At 37.7% G+C, this 20,680-nt stretch overlaps 1 protein-coding gene across 1 annotated transcript in view; it reads left to right on the top strand.

Annotated features, from left to right (window-relative positions):
- The window catches only part of LOC115424900 (neuronal acetylcholine receptor subunit alpha-7-like), a 94,474-nt gene extending 74,174 nt beyond the window's left edge, over positions 1 to 20,300 (top strand). The window contains exons 5-10 of the mRNA XM_030142297.1: positions 2,371 to 2,450; positions 3,917 to 4,084; positions 11,966 to 12,160; positions 12,693 to 12,779; positions 17,240 to 17,349; positions 19,233 to 20,300. Coding sequence (XP_029998157.1) covers positions 2,371 to 2,450; positions 3,917 to 4,084; positions 11,966 to 12,160; positions 12,693 to 12,779; positions 17,240 to 17,349; positions 19,233 to 19,820 — 1,228 coding nt within the window. The 3' untranslated portion in view covers positions 19,821 to 20,300. The remainder of the gene's footprint in view (positions 1 to 2,370; positions 2,451 to 3,916; positions 4,085 to 11,965; positions 12,161 to 12,692; positions 12,780 to 17,239; positions 17,350 to 19,232) is intronic.
- Positions 20,301 to 20,680: the final 380 nt, after the last annotated feature.

Genomic DNA, 20,680 nt, shown 5'->3' with positions numbered 1-20,680 from the left:
TTGGACGTACTGAAATAAATGCATAAAAACGCAACAGTTACCGTACTTTCCAGGCTATAAGTCGCACCTGACTATAAGCCGCAGGTGTCAACGCTGTGACATGAGATATTTACACAGAAAGATGGTAAACAGAAAGATTATTTAAATATTTATTTCCATGCCTTAACTGCTTTTTTCCAAACAGTGCCTGTAACACGACAGTAAAACGGCAGGAACACGGCTGGTTAAAAAACCCAGAAAAGTCATTGATCTGTATCTTCATCTTCCTTCTGCTCATCGAAACCACTGCAGTCGTCTTCTTCAGTGTTGGAGTTGAACAGCCTCAAAGGCTCCGTCACACACCTTCTACATCTCTCCTCTGTTGTTGCTCAATGGCACTTCCGTGCTGCAGCTCTGTTTCCTTCTTGGACAGACACATCGATTGCTTTCAACTTGAAAGCTGCAAAATATGCATTTCTTCGTGTGTTTTACATGTTGAGGGTTTGTGCATGACACGCAAAATGATTGTTCAAAGTTCAGCTTAAAACTTCTCCTCTTCATCACCTTTTCCACCTGTCTCTCACTTTAGCGCTTCCTACTAGAGCGCCCCCTGGAGGCTGTTAGCCTGTATAAATCTATACTCAAGCTGCATCGCTGTATAAGCCGCAGGGTTCAAAATGAGAAAAAAGTAGCGGCTTATAGTCCGGAAAGTACGGTAATTTTGTCTTATATTTACATATATGATTTAAGTTTATTTCGCAAAAAGAAATGAGCATTTGAGTAACAAATTATATTTTTAAGATATCCATAATATTTTCTGTAAATACCAGTGAGAATATTTGAGTATGGCGCACTTGTACCGATCAGTTTCCAGGACTTTAATTATTACTCATTCTAACTCAACAGTCTTCATCTCTAACAACAGCTTAAGAAAGTGAGTACGTTTTGGGAGTTGCAGACTGACGTGCACCGGCCAGTGCTTTGCCTTTGGCTCCTCCTACTTTAAACTGTCTGGTCAGTCAGATCAGGCGAGGGCGGGGCAGCATCAAGAAAGTTTTACTCAAAACTAACCTTTACCCATATATGGACCTGAAGTACTCCTAGATTAAAGAGTAAATACATTTTTAAAAATTACGTAAATGTAACATATTGTGTTTGCCGCATTGCATTGTGGGTATTAGGCATGTTGCTTGATCATGTGTTGTTTTTATGTGCAGGGGTTCAGCAGGGTTATGGTGGTTGTGTGAATTTAGGGTTAATATGTGTATGGCACTGTTCATTGGCCTTTTTGTGTTTTTTTTTTTTTTTTATTATTTATATTGAGGCGCACCGTAAATAAAAGCCAAAATGCCCAATAATGCCGAACCTGTTCATCTACGCTAGTTAAAGTTTTGATCTCTGATAAACTAAACTTTACACTTGTCAAATTAAAAGCACATCCTATGCTTTTTATTTCATTGAGTGAACCTCTTGCCAATCCTCCAACCACTCTGACTAACTCTGATATTTCATAATTCAGCATGAATTACCTTCTATTAAAATCATCATGTAAATGTGGGAGATATGTTTTGTTAAATAATAACCTCATAATATTTAAATTATATCTACTCATTTTGGTTACTATTGCATAGACTTAAAATTGTAATTATATCAACTCAATTTAATTATTCAGATCTGCTTCAGTTTTTTAAATTACATTTACTTAATTCATAAGGTAAATCTAAATGATTTGACAGCTTTCAAATTTACTCAATATTTTGAGTGTAAAAATGTTACACAGATTAAATTGATTAGAGCATAGTTAAAGTTTTTAGAGTGTATAGGCTGAAAACAGAACCAAGGGGTACTGCACTAGTCTAGTTTCATCTCAGACCATTTGAATTACAACATACTAAAATGTTTATTATTATGGAGTTTTTGCCCAGTGACACTAAAACAAATACGACCCACTGAAGCTGAATGTGAAGAATGTTTGGAAAGAAGTGAATTGTCTGACTCCTCGGAATACAATTCACATATCATAATCTTCCAGGGACAGCCCTCGCTCCTGTGTGAAATTTGTGTAATTTTCTGATTAGAATGTCTGTGCTGCGGTCTCTGACTGAACATAATCCCAGTGTGTTTGAAGGACATCTCCGTGACAGACATCCCTGCTTGCTAAAGATGATCAGTGATAATACACCGTCTGTCTGGATCTACACTAATCCCCCATGTGTCTACCTCTGTGTCACCTTCATTTGCACCTGTGTTTATTGTCTGGATCTCCCTTTGTACTAAACTCTAATTTAACCTCAGGACCTCTGCTACGTTGTCCCCCTCCCCAGTCCTTTCTCTGACAGTTTTACATTGTATTGCTCTGTTATATCTCACCACTCTTTACTCTTTTTGCAGTGCTGATGAGAGATTTGATGCAACGTTTCATACAAATGTGCTGGTCAATGCTTCAGGAGCCTGCCAGTACATTCCACCAGGTGAGATATTCAAGGCATTTTATTTTCATCTCATTTTTTTAAATTTACATTACACCCTTAACACCACCTCTACTTACAGTCTGTAGGTAAAACACTGGTTTAAACCGCTACAGAGATCCAAGACTAGTCATGTTGTCACTCATGCCTAGGGATGAGAGTCGATAAGAATTTAACGATTCCGATTCCATTATCAGTTTTGCTTATCGATCCGATTCCTTATCAATTCTCATTGGGTGAAGGAATAAAAAGAGTACCAACGGGTGTGCTTGCATTAACTGTCTTTCATATTTCCATCTCTGTACAAAAAATATAATATATACAGTATGCACACATAATACTGACAGATCATGCTGGACAAGGTTCGGGGGGGTGACGAATGTGTAGTGAAAGTGAAATTTTAGATGCTTCACTAATTCCTCTATTGCCGCATTTCCACTATGTGGAACCGGCTCGACTCGGCTCAGCTCGGCTCGACTCGACTCGGGTACCAGGTCTTATTCCTGGAGACCATTTCCATTACAGGATACTACTGACTTTAGAGTACCTGGACGTCAAAGCGATGTGGTGCGTTACTTTCATGTTGTCAACTCAGAGAGTTGCTGATAAAGTCGCTCGTTGCATGTTGTCTTGTCTCATGCTGAATTTTTACATCTGAACCTCCTCGACAAACCATGGTGTAGTTTTTCGGGCTGTCATCATGTGGATTAACCTACCGCTATATCTACTGTCAACTTCCACATCTGTTTTTTGTAAAACGGTGGGTCACACAGACAACTCTGACCAATCAGTGGTCTGCAGTGTTTACATGTCACGTTTTAGTATCTGGTCCCCAGTCCTGGAACCTCAGCGGTGGTGATACCAAAAAACTAGTACCAGGTACCAGATTCCAGGTCCTTTTTCATAATGGAAACGCAAAAAGGTCAAGTCGAGCAGGTACCACATAGTGGAAATGTGGCATTTGAGGGGGTAGGATGTTTGTTGCCCACACCGGAACCGGGCCCGGATGGCAGCCTGGTATTCACTCTGTCAGTAGATTCACAAGCGCCGCTAAGTAGCGTTTCAAATATGTGACATTCCTGTAAATGAATCACATGCTGTGGACAAATGTTTGAGCATATTGGAGGGATTTTACCCTTTTGAAGAAATGGAAGCTTTACAAGTGTTCCAAGTGGACCTGGTGTCATCATTTTAGACCGTATCTGCCTCAACACCATGTTGGCTACATTCTGACCAAAACAATGCAGCGTACGCATGACATCATCACGAATGCACAACGAAGGCGGAATTGATAAGCAGAATCGTTAAGCAGGCAGGCAAACAATTTCAAGGAATCAAGCTACTGGGAACTGGTTCTCAAAAAGAAACAGTTCTCGATTCCCATCCCTACTCATGTCCAAACTAATTCAGCATTATTTACATTTCTACCAAAATGAAGAGAATGTTTTCACAAATGCACCTTCTTCCAGGCATCCTGAAGAGCACCTGTTACATCGATGTGCGGTGGTTCCCTTTCGATGTACAGAAGTGTGACCTGAAATTTGGCTCCTGGACCCACAATGGCTGGCTGCTGGACCTGCAGATGATGGATGTGGACATCTCTACCTACATACCAAATGGAGAGTGGGACCTTGTGGGTAAGAAAGAAGTCAAATGTTGCAGTCGAAATGTTAAAAAATGACCTATCTGATTTTCTGGACCATATTTTCCTTGACATCAATGAAAAGCATCAAGAAAGATTTGGAGGAACATTTATAAGGATGTAGGAAAAGACAGCTGCAATGTTAATGAATGTTATATATGTGGACAACCAAACCAACAAAAATAAATAAGACCTTAAAATTAGAACTAGTAAAAGGCATAAAATATACATCCTACCAGACAGTGATGCTCCAGTTGTCAGTAATGATGCCAAATACCAGCCCCCTCCAGGTGTTCCCAGTGGGACCTCAGATCAGAGAAAACAGTTAGTGATCAGAAACAAGTAACTGTTTTGATCCCATTAGAATTATGTCTCATTTACACATCTGATGGTTGACAGTTTATTCATTCATTATCTTTATTATCCTTGCTGGAGCCTATCCCAGCTACTTATGGGTGAAGGAGGGGTACACCCTGGACATGTCACCAGTTCATCGCAGGGCTGACATGTAGAGACAAACAATCACTCTCACATTCACACCTATGGGCAATTTAAATTAACCATTTAACCTATCAGTGCATGTGTTTGGATGGTGGGAGGAAGCCGGACTTCCTGAAGAGAACCCACACAGACACAGAGAGAACATGCAAACTCCACACAGAAAGGTCCCACCCCCATCAACTGGTGTTGGAATCGAACCATGGAACCTTCTTGCTGTGAGGCACGAGTGCTAACCACTGCACCAACATGTTGCTCATAGAAAAACATTATATGTGTAAATAGTGACACAATTCAAACAAGATCAAAAAATGATTTGTCCCTTACCACTGAACTCCATTCATAATTTCTCTGAAAGCAGAATGTTAGCTAGGTAATTATATATATATATATATATATATATATATATATATATGTATATATATAGATAGATATAGTTTAATTATTATATGTTTTTTAAATGTTCTAATGAAGATCCAGTTTACAGGTTTTATGAAGGCATCTGTGACTGAAGTAGCCTAAAATTAATTGATATCCCCATGGTTGTAGTAAGACAATGTTCAAACTGAGGAAATGACAAATGCAGATGTAGTTATACTGCAACACGAACCATAGAAGTTATGCTTCCAAGAAGTGAGGGTCAATGTATTCCATTCCATTCCACCATAACTGCACAGTAATAGAACTACTTTTTTTATTTTACTATTTGTGTCTTTACTCTTTTCTATGGCACATATTGCACTGAACAACAACTTTTTTTTTTTTTTTTTTTTTTCTTGTGAACAGCTGTGTCAAACATGGGACTGACCTAAGTATGCTAAAAGAGACACTAAAGGTGGCACTACCACTCCTTACTTTAAAGGTGCGGGAGACTTTCATGACCAATTTTTCATCAAATCTGTCGAGCCTCAGTCATAGACTAAGTATCATGAATCTCTAAGTCTTTCTGGGATTACTCACTTGAATCTCTTACATTACGGTGATTTGATGAAAAATTGGTCACGAAAGTCTCCCGCACCTTTAACTTTTAAATATTTCCTGCAGCTCTTCTCATTGCTGACTAATATCGTTTCACACAGTTTCTTTCTCCACAAAAAATGACTATACAAGCGCAACCAATCAGTCATACACAGGGTGCCATTTGTCAAAAAAACATGGTGGGGGTGTTTTGGGGTTTTTTTTAATCATGAAAAAACAAGCAATCAACTGGCCTAACTCTTTTTGAAGTTAACGGTATTCTCTATTACATGTCAAGCAGTTGAACATTCATCTTTAATGCAAACTAAAAATACATGAAACATTTAATTTTCTGTGACAGCCACTCCTGTGATGTGGGAGATGGTCTAATTAAGTTTCAGGACCATGGATAAGGGCCGATCACACCAACATGGTAGAGGATTTATGGCCAATGGGCAACTCAGTCAGACTGTAAAATGAAACATAAAACCTAATTGATTAAGATTTCACGTCATATCAAAATAGTTCAGCTAATTAGACTAAGTAAACACTTTGCTCTGATGTCAGACTTCATGTGTTGAACATGTACATTGGCGCCTACAGACGTCCGTATGGCCTGCTGTGTGTACCTCGCACGTACCGAGGGACATTTGAGAGAGAGAGACACAGAGAGACACTGATATAAACAGAGAGCGATAGGTAAGGTATACGATCTATTTATGTGCATGGGGACGTTTGCAAATTCTGAGACTGCCGACAGTTCGGTTCAGGTGAGAGTTAGTGCTAGTAAAGTAGGATATAGGTGTAAGAAAACTCAGTCACAACCTGCCTGTTACCCCCCCCCCCCCCCCCCCCCCCCCCCCCCGCATGCGTGAGGATTAAATTCATTCAGCAGAAGTAGAGATGTAAAAACCAAGGGGGGGAGCCCCACCATCACCCCCAACAAATCGCCCCCTGCTTATACACATGCAAATATCAGGGTTTGAGGAGAAACAGACGACACCTGTTCTGTTCTAGGAACATTTGGTTCATGGGGAAAAAAAAAAAAAAAAATGAATATGCTCAAAATGTACATTTATTTAGAACTAATAAATCACTGCTAGCTGGTAGAAATCAGAAACACAGTTTGGGTCAATGGAACACATACTACAAATAATATGCATGGATTTGCATATATAGAGGGGTGAAGGAACAGGAGAAGCTATATGATAGTCAACAATATTCCTATATTTGTGGGATGTGTTAAAACATCATATTGACAATTGCTGCAGGGAATCTGAAACACAACGAGTCACTGTCATTCAGCTCAGACAGGCAGGTATGTCAGTAGTGTAGATGGAGACCTGTTATATGTCACTCCCACTGACATTTTCCTGTCAATCAATCATGGATGAAGGGAACTACACATCACCAGGAGACTATGGCTGATGTTTAGCACATCTGTACAGTTTCAGAAGTATCACCGATACCAAGCATTTGATTTGATCTGACACACACACGACTATAGATGGATAGATAGATTGAGAGATAAGGGGGGGGGGGGGTTATATATAGAATGTACGTAGAATATTTTATAGGGTTCAGAAATTAAAATAAGATCACTATATAGACAGACAGACAGACAGACAGACAAACAGACAGATAGATAGATAGATAGATAGATAGATAGATAGATAGATAGATAGATAGATAGATAGATAGATAGATAGATAGATAGATAGATAGATAGATAGATAGATAGATAGATAGATAGATAGATTTAATTATTTACTTTATTAATTCTCAAGGGAAATTCAAAATACGAAATACAGTCACTGCTCCACAGAACCAGCCATACCACATCAACAATAAATAAATAAATAAATAAATGCAGAGTATAAGTAGCTAACAATAAGTTAGATTAAAAAGAAAGTAGAATTAAAGGACAAAATGTGTTTTCTGCCTATCACATAAAAATGTAAAAGCATAAAACCATAAAAAAAAAAAAACCCTGAGGACAGAAGTGTTCTGTAACTTGTGCCTCCTATGCACCCCCACCCAGCTACTCCTCCTCCCATCTCCTCTCCTTTTTAAAGCCTTAAAAAAGTCTTTAAAAGGTCTTAAATTTAATATGATAGGTCTTAAGTTATGTTGTCAGTCACCACAGATAGCAAGATAAGAATCACTCGAACACTGACAAGCAATGTTATATATACAGGGTTCCTGCGGGTTCTTAGAAAGTCTTGAATTTACAAATCTGCATATAGATAGATAGATAGATAGATAGATAGATAGATAGATAGATAGATAGATAGATAGATAGATAGATAGATAGATAGATAGATAGATAGATAGATAGATAGATAGATAGATAGATAGATAGATAGATAGATAGATATCAATTACTGTAATATTCTATTTACTCTGGTAATTATTTGTAGAATTCATTTGTAGAGTAGTAAATGATGCTGGTTGTAATTACTTTCAGTCTGACATGATCATCTTTTATTGTATTAATGGTGATGCTTCTGTAATCATTTAGCTAAACTACTAAAATTGATGTGATAAAACCAATATAGCAGGGTTTTTCAACCTTGGGGTCAGGACCCCACATGGGGTCGCCTGAAATTTCTAGTAATTGACTGAAAAAAATCCAAAACTTACTAATAAAACTATATGGTGAGTTGATAGAGACAATCCCAATCCATAAAAGACATGACAAACTGTGAGTCTGAAACTGCAGCACTGTGGTTCTGTTTATCTGTCAGATGTTCATTGTGGTCGGTTTCAGATGCTACAGCTCTTTCATAATTCATAGTTTGAGGTATTGTTTGTTCGGTATTAATTGTCAGACTTGTAAATCCAAGATAGACTGACTGTACATATCCTGACCAAGGAAAATAAAATTCTCACTTTGTGCAGTAATCTACACCTGACTTTACTGCCTCCATCCATAATAATACACATTATATAGACTAAATGTCATCTAAAATTAACATTTATTTGCAATACAGTATAGCAAACTGTTACATGATCAAAAAAAAATTAATTTTAGCAACAAAAAAAAAAAGTCTCGGTTTTGTATGTCTGGGGTCACCAGATATTTGTGATGTTAAAATGGGGTCATGAGCCTGAAAAGGTTGGAAACCCCTGCAATATAGAGACAGAATCGTCACTGTCCTTTTGACTCCATCCTTTCTCACTACATGGCCATAAGTTTGAAGAGAGAGTAAAACAGCTCACATTCACACTCTACTCTTGCATACAGACTGAGTAGTACCCAGCTGGCTCTGAGGGGGGGTGGAGTTGTGGGGTGGGGGTGGGGGTGGCATGGGTGTGTGTGGTGGTGACAGCTGGCTCAGGGATGGTTCACTTAATTCAGGCACAGCCAGGCGGCAAGCTGGCCAAGAACACACACGGTCCTGGTACCTCAGAACATACCCACGTACACGCCAACGCACTCACTCACACACACGTACACACACACACACAGGATGTGGTGGATGCATCTGCAGGTCTGCAATCCATCAAATTAATACATTGCTAACAAAGGCTGTTCCTCTTGAGAGTTCAGGTGACACTGTTTAAATGAAATGAAATTGAATCCATTCAGTTGAATTCTATGGAAATGGAAACACTTAAAACACACACACACACACACACATTTCGGTGGTTTATTTATGTCGGGAATAAGTTTTACATTTTGACTATTCTGATTTCAAGGTTTAAGAATGTACGTCTGAAACGCCTACTGCTGCTCAAACTGTAATTACATTCAGTGCACTTTAGGTTAATTTTAGTCAGTGTGACTCTGTCTGCGACAAAGACACAAAAACAGCTCAAAGACTGTTGATTTCAATCAGAGGAAATGATAGCTCTACCTGTAGTCTACTCTGAAGTGATTGTGAAATCTATCAAAGTCGTACGTGCTAATCAGACTGTGACACTGCAGCCCTCACACTCAGATTAAAGACTATGCTCTCGTATACACACAGAAAAGTTTTTGTCATGTCTTTGCTGACTTTGATCGAACCAAGGTGATGTTGTTTTTTGTTATCATATTGACTGAATGTGTGAAACAGATAAGATGTGCAAGCATACGAGGTAAAATCAAGGTGATGAGCATTTGAGTCAATGATCTGGGATAGTATTCGGAGAAACACTGGGATATAATGTAATTTGGTAATAAATGATAAAAGGTTAATGGAGTTTTAATTGAAATCCGCCCTCAGTGTAGCATAAAAAGGTGAATATTTAGTTCCTCCTCCTGTTACTGAGACACCTGGGACTTTGGAGCTGTTGTGGTGCAGTGGTTCGTACATCTGCCTCACATACAGGGGGCTTTAGTGGGGAGTTTGCATGTTCTGTCTGTGCCATGCTGGTTTCCTACTGATCCTCCAGTTTCCCCCACCATCAAAACATCTATATGTAGGTAAACTCTCATATAGTTTAATTCAAACTCTCCTGTTTGAATTAACCATGGTACTGATGAAGATCTGGACTTACTGAGCTAGTGCTATTGTTATGTACTGTATATGTAATAGGGTGGAAAAAATGCAGACACCAAGTTTCCCTAGAGCAGGGGTCTCAAACATGCGGCCCGGGGGCCAAATGCGGCCCGCCAAAGGTTCCAATGCGGCCCGGGGGATGAATTTGTAAAGTGCAGAAATTCTTCAGTCAAGGCTGTGGAACTCATTTTAGTTCAGGTTCCACATACAGACCAATATGATCTACAGTCAAATAATAACAGCATAAAAACCTACAAAAAATAATGACTCCATATTTTCTTCTCGGTTTGATTTGAAAAAAATATTACATTATGCCTATAAATAATGACAGCTTCAAATTTTTGTCTTTGTTTTAGTGCAAAAAATAACATTAAATTCTGAAAATATTTATATTTACAAACTATCCTGTAACAATAAAACGTGAATAACCTGAACAAATATGAACAACCTGAAATGTCTAAAGAAAATTTTGCACAATTTTAACTATTTTCTCCCTGTTATTAAGTGTTTAGTGTCTTTGTAGATCCGATCCATACAGCACATGTATAAATGATAAGTTGAGGCATAATATTGTCAAAATTGTACTTACTTTACTTAAGAAATTTCAGTTTTTTCAGGTTAGTCACATCTTTTTTGTTTGGATAGTTTATAAAAGTAAGTATTTTCGTAATTTACTGAGGTTTTTTTGCACTAAAACAAAGACAAAAAATTGGAGTTGTCATTATTTATAGGTTATTATGCTATTATTTTACTGGTTGGCCCACTTGAGATCAAATCGGGCTGAATGTGGCCCCTGAAAGAAAATAAGTTTGAGACCCCTGATCTAGAGGGATGGTAAACCTTGAACTAATCTGTGCCCTGTTTTGCAGATTACAAAGTATGTAGGTTCAAGATTCAAGTGATTCAAAGCACTTTATTGTCATGTGTACAAGTAAATAAGCAGGTGTCCTTGTACTATGAAAATCTTACTTTACCGTCCACACTGAATGCCAAGAGAATTTAAGATGTACAGAAAGAAAATGGCATCTAAGAATGGCATGCAAAAAGAAAATGAGCATAAAAAACATATAAAATATAAACTACTATTACTAAGAGAAAACGTATGTAGCCTATACTACATGCAAACATACTTAAGTTGCATCTCAAGCAGGTGAACAGTGGATCTAATTCTACATCACCTTTTGATATTTCCTTCATTTATTTTTTATTACTGGGGGTTTGTTTTCCTTTTCCCTGCTGATGCTTGATTGTGAATTCCACTGACATTCTGTACGTGACATTGGGCTTATTATAAACCTGACCTGACTGGTCTGGGGGCAGACTGCTCCCTTGTTTCTGTTCAGTGACAGATCTTATCAGTCTGAATGATGGGTTTATAGGCCACATTCATGAGCTGGTTACAGCTGAAAACTTTACAGATCACCAGGTACCGTTTAAAAACCACATTAAATCTGTTATAACTACAAATATGTATCTAGTAATGTTTTTGTCCTGACAGGATGTGCTGACAGGATGTGGGTGTGCTTTTTAGATAACAGATAACTACTGTATAAGCTGTTCAGTGAATGTTTTTGATCAGCTAAAATGTATTACACAAAGTGGTAAGACTTTTGAGTAGATTATTGTTTTATATAAAAGATTACATCAATGCATTAGTGTATTCTGTATTAATTTAGGCAAGAGGGCTGTTCATGTTTTTCAGCAGAAAGCTGTCAATCAAGAAAATAAATAATGACAGAATCCCAATCCACCTAAAAATGCTGATTACTTTGAGTCTGAATCCAGATACAGAAAACAAGGCTTTAATTCGGATAAAACTGATGATGTTCCCATTCTGTCCTGAACTTACCAAATTAAAACTTTAAAGATATTTATGTGAAGTTACAGGTAATTTTGCCTTTTACACTCATTCATTCATCTTATTTCTCCTCTAGGTGTGCCAGCAAAGCGTAATGAGCTGTATTATGACTGCTGTAAAGAGCCGTACCCTGATGTGACGTTCACTGTCACCATGCGGCGCAGGACACTCTACTACGGCCTCAACCTGCTCATCCCCTGCGTGCTCATCTCTGGTCTGGCTCTGCTGGTCTTCTTGCTCCCTGCAGACTCCGGAGAGAAGATCTCGCTGGGTACAGAACAGGACACACATCACTCATTCCTTCACACACACAATCTGACAGTCAGTGAACTACACACGGGATAATGATTCATGATCGTTATCATAAATGAACAGTGTCTCCTCCCTGCCGTAGTGATCTCTGCCCACCAGAGTCCGGAGCTCCTGCTAACCTATTTGTTTGTCAATGCTTTATGCTAATGCTGACATTATGGCTGCGTAATTAACATTTGTCTACATTCTGTTCATTAGCAGATGAATAAAAGCCCTATTATAAACGCAAAAAGATAATCACCTGGACCTGGAAATGCCAGCTTTTCTCAAAATGTCATTGAGTGGAACAAGGTCAAATAAATATAAAACTATGTTTTCTCTAGAGGGAAGAGAAAAAAAAAACAGTGAACATTCTGAAATAAATCCACTGTACCAGCTGCATTTATTTGACATTCTCTTAAGTCAGCATTATGGAGGAAAAGCAGCCGGGTATGAAAATCTGTATTCTTTGTGTTTGTGCTCACGTCTCGGTCTAATGTGTCTCCCACCAGGCATCACAGTGCTGCTGTCACTCACTGTGTTCATGCTGCTGGTAGCGGAGATCATGCCTGCCACTTCAGACTCTGTTCCCCTGATTGGTGAGATGCTTTTTTCCTAATTGATGTTTGTTTTGGTGTTCATTTGGCTTATTGAGCAAGTTTTCTGATTCTGATTGTAATTATAATTATAATATATGACATATTAGAAAATAATGAAGGAGTAAGACAGTACAAAACTTTAGCAATTCATGAGTAACATACAGTATGTTTAAATCAGTTTTTTTTTAAAACCTTGTTAGATTGCAAATTTTAGCGCATAATGTAGGGCTGCTAAATATGATTAAAAAAAAAGGCCATATTATGATTATTAAATTTGTGCTGAGCCATCTCATGATTTTAGCTCGTGACTGGTTTTAATTTGGCCCTTTCACCAGTGTTTGATAGAGTGTCTGGTGTACAGGGTGGGGAAGCAAAATTTACAATGAACATTTAGTTGTTTTTTCTCAGCAGGCACTACGTCAATTGTTTTGAAACCAAACATATATTGATGTCATAATCATACCTAACACTATTATCCATACCTTTTCAGAAACTTTTGCCCATATGAGTAATCAGGAAAGCAAACGTCAAAGAGTGTGTGATTTGCTGAATGCACTCGTCACACCAAAGGAGATTTCAAAAATAGTTGGAGTGTCCATAAAGACTGTTTATAATGGAAAGAAGAGAATGACTATGAGCAAAACTATTACGAGAAAGTCTGGAAGATACTATTAAAGAAGAATGGGAGAAGTTGTCACCCCAATATTTGAGGAACACTTGCGCAAGTTTCAGGAAGTGTGTGAAGGCAGTTATTGAGAAAGAAGGAGGACACATAGAATAAAAACATTTTCTATTATGTACATTTTCTTGTGGCAAATAAATTCTCATGACTTTCAATAAACTAATTGGTCATACACTGTCTTTCAATCCCTGCCTCAAAATATTGTAAATTTTGCTTCCCCACCCTGTACATTGTACTGAGTTGATCTCTGTCTGTTCATAAGTTGACTTTAGTGTCTGCAATAAAGTGTTTGTTTTTAGTCTGTGTTAAGTTGCAGAGTTTGTGTTACATGGTTTTATGTTGCTGCTGAAAAAAACAATGATGCAGAATTACCATAAGTCCATTAGCTGTGGGTTTGCTTCTTTCAGGAAAATGTGGACTAGCGTTTACTTTATTTAGATACTGTTAAATTATCGCAATAGTGTTGGTCCAAAATAATGCAAAAATACAACAACATTAACACACACAGCCTGCGTCACCAGAAAACAAAGAAAACTTGCGGAAAACTTGCTATAGTATGATCTTTCAGTCATATTGTCCAGGCCTAATATGAACAATACTACTGTTGGTGATTCACAATTTTCAGTCTGCTTGCTTAGTTGTCAAGAAAATGCAAAAATCACTTACATGGAAAGTGCAACACAAATTACATAAAAATACAAAAGTGTGGGAAAAAATGCAACTGGTGCAATATTTCTTTCTGTTCAATGTCATCACATCCAATAAATTACCACAATATAAGTTGTGGTCATGTTTTTGTTTTGTTTGGTTTTTTTTTTCATTTCTGCCATTAGATGATCCCAAATCCTCCTAAATCTGAACTTTTAAATTGTAGTGTTTTGCGATGACATATTTGCACATGCCAACAATGCAACTACAATTGCAATGTAATTGACTGCAGAGCCCTGCTCTAAAGAGTAAACCTCAATAAATTAAGGTAGTGGCTACTGTCATAGTACTGTCTTTTGACACAGAACCAATCAAATGTTAGCATTTGTACTAGAGCCAATCACGGATAATGTTCCATGAACTCATTGTTGCCACAGTACTGTGGTCATATATGGTGTATACTTCAGTGCATTCTTTTGTGCATTTGCTACCACAGTACTGTGGCAACTGACGGAAGAAACGACAAATTAGTGATAGTATATAGTATAGAATAGGAATTATACAGTGAGATTTAGGCTGGAGAATGTGGGCGGAGCTACATGTTAGGTACAGCAGTGTGCCATGTTACTTCTCAGTTCTGTGTCAGTTCAGTGTATTGACTGCTGTGGTCTGAATTCTTCTCTCTGAATGTTGTCCCAGTGGCTGATTTATATCAATGCCGGATATACCTACCAGCGACACCCCCCCCCCCCATTTGAAAATCTGCCAAAAAAAACGCTGATTTGACTGGGAATCAAACCCAAGTCTTCCACATTGCAGTCTGAAGCATTACCTATTGAGCTAAATCTCTACCTATTTGCTATCTGATAGCTTTTGGTACTTTTCAGGATGTGATGTTTTAGGATGTGACAGGTTACCAGTCTACACATGATATAACGAGGGTGCTGATTGGCTCTGTGGTCATAGACAAACCAATATTTCAGGCCACAGTACTGTCATAACCACTTCGTCAAAGCAAACAGAATTTGTCTGTTTTTTTTTTGTTTTTTTTTTTTTTTTATCTTGAACTGCGAAGCAAATAGTCACATGACAGAAAACCTGCAAAACATAAAGGATGCAAAGACTCATACATCTAACAGGCAGGTCACCATAATGAAGAGGCTTCAGTGTCAAAAACCTAACATGAATAACATACTGCTGAGATATGCATACCTTATATTCACACCTGAGGGCAACTTACAACAAGAAAAGGTTCAGGCTTCACAGGGTTTGACCGATACGTTGTTGGAATGGGAGGGGGAGGGGGACGGTGCGCTTATAGGAAGAGCCAGAACTGCTTTGTATAAGGCCACACTGATACAGAGCAGAGATGCTGAGGCAGTGGGCCATGAGATGGGGGGGTGCAGAGAGGTGCTTAGCGTCATTTGGCAGCTCGGTGAAGTAAAACGAAGCCATTAGCAAACTCGTCTTTATTGGAGTGGACGTCTTAACACGTGGCAGATGAAGCAGCACTGATACACTGAACAAAAAAAAACAAAAAAAAACCCAAACCTCCTTAACGTCTCTCTGATACACTGTCATACATACAACCTGAAGAATGATTTGGATACTATTATTTAACGGTCTGTTATGATTGTAGCATCAAACAGGATAAAGAAATTAAATAAAACTTCCTTTTTTTTTTTTTTTTTTTTTTTTTTTTAGTTGTGTGTACAAGTAGAGTGTGGAGGTCCAGTAGAGGGTACAGTATGGGTTTTACATTTACTATGAGTGGAACCTTTATGTGCTTTAACCCTTTATAGGACACTCATTGAAATACTCTGAAATTCAAAATTTCAACCTTAGTGTGTTATTGGACATTGTCATCTACCTCCTTTTGCCATAAAACATCTGAGCAGCACTTGCTAAAAAGTAAACACATGCAATAAAACAACTGTTAAAAGGTCATAAACAGACAAAAATCACTCATGTTCACTATTTACAGCTACAAAATGTCTATAAAATGTCTCTGAATCAGTGTATAATGTTATAAAAACCAACATGCTTCTGGACCTCACTGAGGCATGAAATTGGCCCCACATTTAATGTTTGAGGAAATTACCAAAAATAGTCACTTGCCCGATAAAGGGTTAAGTGTATGTCAGATGTCTTTCTACATTCTTTACTTGGGTAAAAAAGTACCAGCATAAATGTAAGGTTTTTTTTATTCACTGAATAGAATAGAGTAGAATAGAATAGAATAGAATAGAATAGAATAGAATAGAATAGAATAGAATAGAATAGAATAGAATAGAATAGAATGTCTTTATTGTCATTGTACAGGTACAACGAATTGTTGAAAGTGCAATTGTCCTAAAGTGCCATAAAAAAAAGTGTAAATAATGTAAATTAAAAGAGTATAAAAACTAAAATATAAAAGAAAAACTGCTGTAAAGGTAAAAAAAAACAAAAAACAAAAACAACTATGGGTTGTAATAAATATTAAAAAAAAATAAAATAAAAGTAACAAAATTGATATGATTTGAAGACTTTCAAGCAATTTAAATGCATGCACTGAAAATAATGAACATTAGCTTCGCTCAGATGTACAAATCAGTTTCCGCAGCTGAAATCAAAATACCGTTTCTGCGTGACACAGTTTCCCTGCCATGTCTGTTTCATCTTGTTGGGTCTTTAATGTCATTTGTATGTTGCTGTCTTACTCCTGTTTTATTTGTGGTGTGTGATATACGGTGACAGATACATCAAAGGGTCATATTCTACAGGTCATTGACACTGGTTTTGATGTGAGGAAGGCACAGTGATGCAAATGAAAATGATCCCATATTTCCCTTCAAAAGCATTGAAACGACAGTAGCAACAGTGTTTTGAAAATTAAATGAGTAAACTGTATTATTTCTACTCATATATTATTTCGGGAGTAAAAGTAAAACATATCAGAAATGTAAAGTCCACATTGCATACTTCCTATCTCTATCTGTGGAGTTACAGCTGAGGTTTGTTTTGTCTTTTTTTTTTTTTTTTGAACAAATGATTTGTAGACACCAGCATTTCTTTTGGGAACATTGTAATATTTTTTTAATGAAGATTATGGTGTAAATATGACTTCTCTGTTTCTTTCTCCCTTTAGCGCAGTACTTTGCCAGCACCATGATGATTGTGGGCTTGTCTGTGGTGGTCACAGTGCTGGTGCTACAGTTCCACCACCATGACCCTCATGGAGGAAAGATGCCTAAATGGGTAGGCTCAACATAGTACCTCTAGTTTATGTCATTTTGATGTTTATTCTATGATTCTTATATATTTCTGGGTGCTTCTATGAAACTGGGTTCATTTTGGTACCTGGCACTTTTCTAGCTTTTTAGACCCAATAATAAAAGAGAAATTTAGACATATGTCCCCCCAGGATGTACCTAATGATGACCTCAGATAAATGCCGAAAAAATAAACTCTTGCTCTGAGCCATCCCAAAATTAATGAATTTTTAATAAAATATTGGGGCCAAAAATAGGACCAAAACTGGGACATGAAACACTACGTAGGTGTCAGTGCATTTGATCAGAAAAACATGACTTGAAATGGTCTTATACAGCACTATAAATAAAGGCACTGTGTTAAATTTGTTGATCCTAGTGGTTTTTCTAATCCAGACATGCAGGTTTTTCATGAATCTCAGTCTCATTCCAGGTTTTGTGTGTAACCCATCGTGTCCACTTGTGTTACATGCAGAACCTGCCCAGTTAAACGCATATAAATCGCAAAAGATTTTGCAACAGCGGTCATTTTTTGTGAAACACTCTGCCTTGAGTAATTACTTCAATTCCCAAAATGTACCTGTGAGAGAATAAAGAGAAATTAAAAAAATAATAATAACGTATAATTTTCATGTCTTTTTGACAGTGTTACATGCAGATTTTGGTATTAAATATAATGTAAAATAATATAAAAATGTGTTTTATCTGAAAAATAGTTTCTCTTTTATCTCAGTAAGTATTTATTTTTAAAATAGACCCACAGTGCTTCCAAACTTGCTTCATAACATTAGTCTACATCTGGTTTGAATTTTTAGCCCCATGTCCTGTTTTTAGGGACCAGTTTCATAGATGCACTCATATATATATATATATATATATATATATATATATATATATATATATATATATTTTTTTTTTTTTTTTTTTTTTTTTTTTTTTTTTTTTGTAATTATTTTAACCCTGTAAAACCTGAAACATCAAATATTAGCCACAAATTTAAATTTTTTGGGAGTTTTATTGGACCTTTTAACAAAATTCAAACAAAAAATTTTTGCCATATCACTTTATAATATGTTTTTGGTTCACATTTGATACATCAGGTGTTTTTATAAAGCATTTTGATACACACACTCTTAACCTCCTAAGACCCAGGAAATGTCAGCAAAGTACAAGCTTTTTTTGTTTTTTATTAAATAAGTGCCTATACTGGAAACATCATGATGAAACAGTTTTTTCAGATACAATTTTTAAATTTTTTATGGAATTTCCTTTGTGGTGGACAGTTTTCTTTTCTTTTTTTGTATAAAGTTGTGAAACTCTTGTCCACAAATGTGGACAGAAAACCCATAGCTGGGTCTTAGGAGGTTAACACAATTTAACTGCACTATAAAAAATAAATTATCAAACAATTTTGCATAGTTCCAGTACGTAATTAAAAATGAATAACAATATAAATGTTCTTCCTAACATAACTTTTTGAAAATTATTAAAGACTTTCCTACAAAAAGTGTGTGGTGGATTTAACGATAGCAGCCATATTGAAAAAGGCAGTGGCTGCAATGGGATGAAAACCCACCAGGAGGCAGAAAACACTTATCAGGTCATATACAAGTTTTTAGGGGAAGTATTGATCTTGTTGATAAAATAGAGGTCTCAGAGTCTGGTGTAGCAAATATGATACAAATGGTTTTATAGGGTTAAGCACTTTATTACAACTGGCTCAGTAAAGGTCAAAAGTCAAGGTCACAGTGAACCTATCGTGCAATAATTTCAGCCTCTGATATGACACTGAAGTATTTTCCATGTGACATCAGTGCCGTTGATCTCACCTCCATCTCCTGCTCTGCTTGATCTCACCTCTCCACCCAGGTTCGAGTCATCCTCCTAAACTGGTGCGCTTGGTTTCTACGTATGAAGAAGCCTGGGGAGGACAGAAAAACAGCTGTGAGCTCCAGCAGCCCAGCGGTTTACAAGTACTCCCACCCTCCACCTCACCATACCAGCACCAGCAGCATCCAGATGACCACCATACCGGGCCAGGCCTCCAACCAGTCCGCCACGACCAACGGGAACATGAACCTCTACTTCGGCTACCACTCCATGGGTACGGACAATCCCGCTTTCCCACCGAGTACAGAATCAGGGGTGGTGGTGTGCGGTGGGGGAAACCATCCTAACACCTCGTCGCTGCATGACACCAACACGGAGCAGACGCGAACTTTACTGCTGGACCAGCTTCCGGAAATTTCTCGCATCCTGGAGGAAGTGCAGTACATTGCCAGGCGCTTCCGAGAGCAGGACGAAGGGGAGGCGATCTGCAGCGAGTGGAAGTTTGCGGCAGCCGTAGTGGACCGCTTGTGTTTGGTGGCCTTCTCGCTCTTTTCCATCATCTGCACCTTCACCATCCTCATGTCTGCGCCCAACTTCATCGAGGCTGTGTCCAAAGACTTCACATAAGGACGATCCCTCTCCCCGACACAAGTAGAACAGTGCCACACAAGCCTGCCCGCTACTACGATGTGAAGCCACACGAGATCCAGTTCTTTATTTACAAATTGTTGCTCTTCAGAAACCTTTCCCTCTATTTTCACATATTTGTCAGTGATATGTGGTGTATGAGGGTGATGTGGTTTTTCCTTTTCGAGGTGGCTCTCCTTGTGTTCTTACATGCAGTTTGCCACGTGGGAGGCTGAGGCGACACGCGGCAGTTAATGATGTAGAAACTCACACTAATGCACTTTTTTATCTGCATCCTGGCTGCACCACATCATTTACCTGCCACAACTTATTTAGCTTTACATCGCTACATATAATCCTGCTCATTTTTCCATCCTCCTCCCTCTGTCTTTATTTTCTTTTCACATATCTTCTCACTTTCTTCAATACTGTGGTTATGTATCTTCAAGAAAACATCTTCCAGAGTAGTTTAAGTTGATTTTTTTTCAGTCCTATATTATAGAATTGCAATATATGTATATTTTTTTGTATTCTCTAAATAGATCTACAAATTACTTAAAGGGGTCATATTTTGCTAAACCTACTTTTATGTCTTTGGTACATTTATTTGTGTATTTGGACCCTAAAGAGTTCAAAAAGTTTGAATTTGAACCCTCCAGGTGCTGCAAAGCTATCTTTATATTCATTTTGGCAACAATCAAGTGGATTTCTACAACTTGTTTCAATTCCTGCTTAATTTGTTATGTTTTATAACTAGTTATGTCACGACATTTGCACGTAAAAGTTCAAGACTTCCAATGAACATTTCAACGAGTACGACATAACTGTTTGTCAGTAGCAGCGGTTGTAGTAGAAACTGA

Source organism: Sphaeramia orbicularis, chromosome 1 (genome assembly GCF_902148855.1).
Source record: "Sphaeramia orbicularis chromosome 1, fSphaOr1.1, whole genome shotgun sequence".
Classification (NCBI taxonomy): Eukaryota; Metazoa; Chordata; class Actinopteri; order Kurtiformes; family Apogonidae; genus Sphaeramia; species Sphaeramia orbicularis.
Note: the sequence above shows the minus strand (reverse complement) of the source record. Positions and strands in the feature narration are given on the sequence as shown.